This window comes from Solanum lycopersicum, chromosome 8 (genome assembly GCF_036512215.1).
Source record: "Solanum lycopersicum chromosome 8, SLM_r2.1".
NCBI classification, from domain to species: Eukaryota; Viridiplantae; Streptophyta; class Magnoliopsida; order Solanales; family Solanaceae; genus Solanum; species Solanum lycopersicum.
In genome coordinates this window covers 51,035,577-51,041,948 of record NC_090807.1, presented here as the reverse complement: position 1 = coordinate 51,041,948, position 6,372 = coordinate 51,035,577, and the positions used below count along the sequence as shown (strand labels likewise).

The 6,372-nt window shown below is 32.7% G+C and overlaps 1 protein-coding gene across 1 annotated transcript; it reads left to right on the top strand.

Moving 5' to 3' along the window:
* Positions 1-373: 373 nt before the first annotated feature.
* LOC101244892 (small ribosomal subunit protein uS3x-like) lies at positions 374-3,445 on the top strand. Its single transcript, XM_004245006.4, has 6 exons — positions 374-583; positions 669-816; positions 1,701-1,872; positions 2,699-2,753; positions 2,841-2,972; positions 3,080-3,445. The coding sequence occupies exons 1-6, from the start codon at positions 551-553 to the stop codon at positions 3,254-3,256; spliced, it is 717 nt and encodes a 238-aa protein (XP_004245054.2). The 5' UTR covers positions 374-550; the 3' UTR covers positions 3,257-3,445.
* The last annotated feature ends 2,927 nt before the right edge of the window (positions 3,446-6,372 follow it).

Genomic DNA, 6,372 nt, shown 5'->3' with positions numbered 1-6,372 from the left:
CATTTTATACAATTATCCAAAAAAATAAAATTAAATTAAGGCATAATACATAAATGTACCCTTTAACTTGACTTCAAATCACATTTATGTCCTTCAACTTTGGATGTGCACAAATAGACACTTAAACTTGTATAAAGTTGAACAAATAGATACACATGTCATCCAACATGTCATTTTTTGTCCTACGTGTATTGTGTCATGTAGGACTCATGTGTTTATTTATTTAAAAGTTGGATAATTAAAGTGTCTGTTTGTGTATTATGAAAGTTGTAGGTCAAAGTTAAAATTTGAAGTCAAGTTTAGGGTCTAATATATGTGTTATGGCTAAAATTAAAGAGGGTATATTTTGAGCCCACATAAATGTATACAACGTAGACCAAACCCAAGCTTTTAGAAGCAGGCTGAATTAATAAGAAAAGAGAGCCCAACTAGTAACCTGCCTTAAATCTTTGACAAACCCTTTCTCCCTTGTCCTAATCCAACTCTTCACTGCCTCTCATTTGTATCTTCCATCGGCCGCAGTGAATCAATATCAAACCCTAATCTCAACATGGCGACGCCTCAGATTAGTAAAAAACGAAAGGTACGTCAGTTCAACTTCTCGCTGTGATTTTAGATCCAACTGAATATTTATAGTATGCCATGATTTGATTTTTGTATGTGTCTAGTTTGTAGCGGATGGAGTTTTTTTTGCGGAGTTGAACGAAGTGCTTACAAGAGAGTTGGCGGAGAATGGTTACTCGGGAGTTGAAGTTAGGGTTACTCCCGTGCGAACTGAAATCATCATTAGGGCCACTCGTACTCAGAACGTTCTTGGTACATAAATATATATATAAGCTAATTTTTTCTTAATGAAATTCATCGACACACTTATAAGTGACTCCATCTGTAAGAGTTGCAGCCATCAGCTAGCAGACTAAATGTAATTAAACATTCTACAGAATAGCAACTGTATATATTTGCAAATGTACAGCAGACAAGTCTATCTTTCCATGAAAGAAGGCGTGTTTAATCTGTGTATATGAACTCTAGTAATCAATTATTAGTTTGGTGTAGTTCTGACTCTTTAATGGAGTTAGTTGAGGTGTATGCTGCTATAGCTCTGACACCACAATTATCATAACAAAATTATATACCCTTGATGAAGCTTATATTATGCATTTGTTAATTAAGGGTCTAAATTTTGTAGAATGTTGTAGAACTTAAGTAAAGATTCTGAATGCTGTAACATTACATTACTATTTTTTTTTAGAAAAAGATTCTGAATGCTGTGTCGTGCAATGCAGATTACTCTGTTTATCCCATTTATCTGCCTTAGTTGGACACGTTGCTCAAAATAAATGTCAGTAGTTTTTATTTAGATAGAATTGGGTTCCAAAATGGACGGAAGATGATACTTGCAGAGATTAAACTTCTCCCAGTGTGATGTTATGTCCTGGGGTACTTTTTTTAATCATAAAATACAAAATATCAAAGATGGTACATGAAAAAGGTATTTATGTAAAAAATTTATTCTAAAAAAAGGAAGCCTTTTATGTAGAAACGGGAGGTACTTTGGGATAACTTACTAAAATAGGATATTTGTTTGAATCGGAGGCAAATGAATCATCCTTGCTGATTATTGGATGAGCTGGAAGTAGGTGTGCTTTAACGGATTGATTGTAGTAGTAGTTGAATAATGTTGTGTGTGTATTTTCCAGGTGAAAAAGGTAGGAGAATTAGGGAGCTGACTTCAGTTGTTCAGAAGCGTTTTAATTTCAAGGAAAACACTGTTGAGCTCTATGCAGAGAAAGTCAACAATAGGGGTCTCTGTGCCATTGCTCAGGCAGAGTCACTGCGATACAAATTACTTGGAGGACTTGCTGTCCGAAGGTCTGTTGTTTGGTTGCACTTGTTCCCTGCCTTAATTTTTCTTTGTTTGATTTTTGGAAGTCTCAGTTTTTCTTTCTTTTCTGACTTGAAAGCGATCGATCCCATCTATTTAAGAATCAGAGAAATATATTTATACCTGATGTCCTATTTCGATGAATCTAAGTGGGGAAATTTTTGATGACGTAAATACCTCTGAGGTAAACAAAACTCTGATAAAGATGTAGTTAATTAAAAACTGTACATATACAAAACAGGGGCGGATTTAGCAAGTGCTATGGGATGTCACGTGACACTGCTTCGTCGGAAAATTTTAAGAAATATGTGCAGTGTGAGAAGGGAAAAACAGATACATACTATATATTTGTATATATATGTGTGTGTGTGTGTGCTTGTGATGTTATATTGTTTATTTATTTTTTCATTTTTGAAAAATATCTTCCAATACGGTTGTGTATTTTTTGGGTCCCATTATGCATGCATCTAGGTAGTGGTGGTTTCCAAGATTTTCACCCAGGGGTTCAACTAATAAAAATGTAAAAAACAATGCTGAGTGTTCAACAGCCCCCCCCCCCCCCCCCCAGGGATCTGTCCCTGCATCTAGGTTTAGTCTGTAACAAATATACTAGATATAAAATATCTTCCCATATGGTGTTCCATGTAAAATGATTATTTGTTAGTTTAGTCAAATATTTATGTTGCGTGTTATTTCTTCAAGATTAGGTATTTTTTGTTGTAGTTCAATTTTCACGTCATGATCAAATTCCACAGATGTCTGCAACTCTGTAGTATTGTTGTTTTACTGAGCTTATCCTTTGTCATGATATAGGGCTTGCTATGGTGTTCTGCGATTTGTAATGGAGAGTGGAGCCAAGGGATGTGAGGTATGTCGGGTGTCATTTTCCTTCTCTATATCTATCTTCAATTAGATGTTCTTTGAATTTTTTTTACATGGGTCTCTTTTTCTTTAGGTGATTGTTAGTGGAAAGCTCCGTGCTCAGCGTGCCAAGTCCATGAAGTTTAAGGATGGTTATATGATTTCTTCTGGACAACCTGTTAAAGAATACATTGATGCTGCTGTTAGGCATGTGCTACTTAGGCAGGTTAGTATCTTGTCTTGATAGAGTTTTACTGATCTGTTGACTTATTGTTATATCTGTGCTGCAGCTTTGTTATTGTTATTTAACATTGCTACTACTTTACTTCATAGGGTGTGCTCGGTATCAAAGTCAAGATCATGCTTGACTGGGATCCTAAAGGTAAACAAGGGCCTATGACCCCATTGCCAGATTTGGTGACTATTCATCCACCCAAGGAGGAAGAAGAGTTTGTTGTTCCTCCTCCTATGATAGCTGCTCCCGCCATCGAGGTTCTTCCTGTGGCATAAAAACCTGTGTTATGATGTTATCTTTGGTCTTGAGAACTACTGCACTAGCTGGCTTGTACTTCCTATTTTTTTTCTTTTTTGACTGCTGAATACTAGGTTACATACTGAACCATTCTGCTCTAGTTTTTGGAAAAAGTTTTGTTGGAACATTTTTTTTCAGGTAAACAGGTTTCTTACAAATAAGGAAAATTTATTACTTTGCTAGTAGAGAACAATTTCCACCAGTGGAAATTCTTCACATGGTGTCTTTTCACGTCTTCTTAAAAACATTTCATCCTTATCACCCCCCTTCCACTTCTTATGGTATATGTTTATATTATGGTATATGTTTATATTATATTATATATATATTTATAGGAAAATATGGTGTTCTTATTTTCAATCTTCTATTACATTTCATCTTCATCCATCAACCCCACACCTCTATTGTCCACTTGTTGTATCTACTTAGATTATATATTAGATATATTTGTTGTCAAAAACAAGAAAATTCACTTCTTTTTTGGAACAAAGGTTTCCTCTGTACCATAACACCTTAGATCTTTTAATTTCATTATGTGTGTACTGTTATTGGTTTTAAACTTGTAAAGAGAATGTTCCTGTGGAGTTACCACATTACGTGAATATCTGCAATTTTCTTTCTCCACTAGATAGATCTTGCTCGCAAGTGCAACTTGTACATGGACTTGACTTTGGTTTGGATTTTTTCAAATATTAAATTAAATAATTTTGTTGGATTTTTAATTATATAAATCAAATTGAATTAATATAATTTAGGATTTTCAACCTTTGTTATTTTGGGTTTTCTGGATTTTTCTCAAATTTTATGGTGAGGTATTCATATAAATAATACATTTTCTCCGTTTTAAAAAGAATTGATTTATTTCCTTTTTAGTTTATTTAAAAAAGAATTATTTCTTTTCTTTTTTGGTAATACTTTAGCTTTTCACGTGGCATATTTAAGACTACAAAATTAAAGGTCATTTTGGAACATTTGATATAATTTTAATTTAGAATCACAAGATTAAAAAGTTCTATTTTTTTTAAACTTCATTCAAAGTCAAATTAAATTATTCATTTTGAAGCGAAGAAAGTAATTAATGTGCATTTCAAATAATCACTTAGGTCTATCAAAATATATCTATTTAAGATTTTTCAAAAAGAATTCATGATATTTAAATACTAAATTATGTTTAAAAGTGAGAGTCTAATAAGTATTGTCTAAACAGTAGAGAAAAATTAATTTAGGTTAATATACTTTAATTGTCTGATTAATGTAAAACTAAAGAATAAATATTCATAAGTCATTTTTTGTGTTGGATTGATTTTATTTTTGACAAACAATTTCACTAATTTAAGTCCTAATTATTAAGATTCTCGATAATTTTATTTACTTCATCTATCATATTTTATACTTGAATATATAAATTTGAATCTGTAAGTTATTGTATCTTGAGATACGTGTTTTGTTTGTTTAAATTAATTGATTGTTATTAATTTTCTGTAATAATTTAGGATTGTCAGAATAAATAAACAACCAATTAACTATAGAAATTTAAACTAATCAAATTTCTTAATATAAGACGGATATCTATGCTTAATTAATTTCATTTTATTATTATTTGAAATAATAAATTTATTAATATTATTAATAAAGGATAAAAACATGTATATCTTGGACATGTAATTATAGTAGTGATGTATGCGTAGTTAGGTAGTTTTTTCTTTTATTTTTGTTAGCATTAATATTGATTTAATTTTGATGGCTTTATTAGAGTTAGCAATACTATAGATTATAAGTTTATAACTATTAATGGAACATTCAAAATTCCAAGTTTATAACTATTAATGGAACATTCAAAATTCCAAGTCAAACTTGATATTATATGTTAAAAATTTTAAATTATGAAAAAGTAAAAGAATTGTAAATAATTATGTATAAGTTTCTTTAATTTTTTTTTATATATAATGTTGGATTAGTTTGGATTCAGATCGATCTTTTAAATATAAAAATCATAAAACTAAACAAATTCAAGTATAATCAAGTTTTTTTTTTTTAAATATCAAATCAAATCTGTCATGACCCAAAAATGGACGTGATGGCACTCGTCTTATCCCACCAAGACAAGTCAGCCTAAAACTCAACCATTATAATAAAGTGCGGAAATAAAATATAAGTAACTTAATTAAACCCCCAAAACCTGGTAGTCACGTGTACAAGCCTCTAAAGTATTACAAGATTCAAAAGAAAAGAAGAAAGTCTGCTGAGATGGAAACAGCTACCTCACAAATCTCCATGAAGCCTCGGAAAAGAAGAGACTGACAAGTACAACAAAAATCCAGGCTCATAACCTACAAAAATTTGTAGAAGCAAGTCGTGAGTACCAAACCACACGGTACTCAGCAAGTAAACCTCTAAACACAAGCTAAGGGGATGAAATGCGGGTACTCCTACCACCCCCAACCGAATCTCCACAACTACAACCTGCATTAAAATCAACCCAACCTAACAGTTCATAGTTTACATAGCACGTAGCTCAACAACAACACTTAGACAAATTAAATATACGCAATAACAAGCTCAATATTGATCAATCACAAGTTCTGCAGAAAGGCAATCAGAAGATCAGCAAAACACAATATTAAGTTCACTAATGATAAGTATGTGCAATGCAATGGAATGCAATGTCAAGTATAATGATGCATGTCTGACCTAGTGATACACACCCGCTGTCTCTCAGTCCGGGACCCATGGGGGACATATCTGTCCATGCATTTGTCGCGGCGCACGACACGACCCTCGATAATTGTAACCATCGCGGCGCGCGATACGTCTCGAAATATAGTATCCATCGCGGCGCGCGATACGTCCCTCGAAATGGTACATCCTCTTAAGTACCCATTCTTTCTCAATGCACATAACACATGTCACAACCAATGCCTCAGAATAATGCAGATGACAAGTTCACACAAATAATGAGAAGATGACCATTTTCATAACATCGCACAGTTCACAACCACACAAACATGAAGTTACATCAACAATGATTCAACAAGTCTTCAACCCTTTCTCAACACAACACACATAAACAATTAATCACATTGCCTTTTTGTTA

Bases quoted from the DNA above. Each gene is read 5' to 3' on its own strand.
- LOC101244892 (XM_004245006.4), top strand. From the start codon at position 551: ATGGCGACGCCTCAGATTAGTAAAAAACGAAAG. The intron at 1,873-2,698 runs GTCTGTTGTTTG...GTCATGATATAG, and splicing joins GGAGGACTTGCTGTCCGAAG to GGCTTGCTATGGTGTTCTGC. The intron at 2,973-3,079 runs GTTAGTATCTTG...TTTACTTCATAG, and splicing joins GGCATGTGCTACTTAGGCAG to GGTGTGCTCGGTATCAAAGT.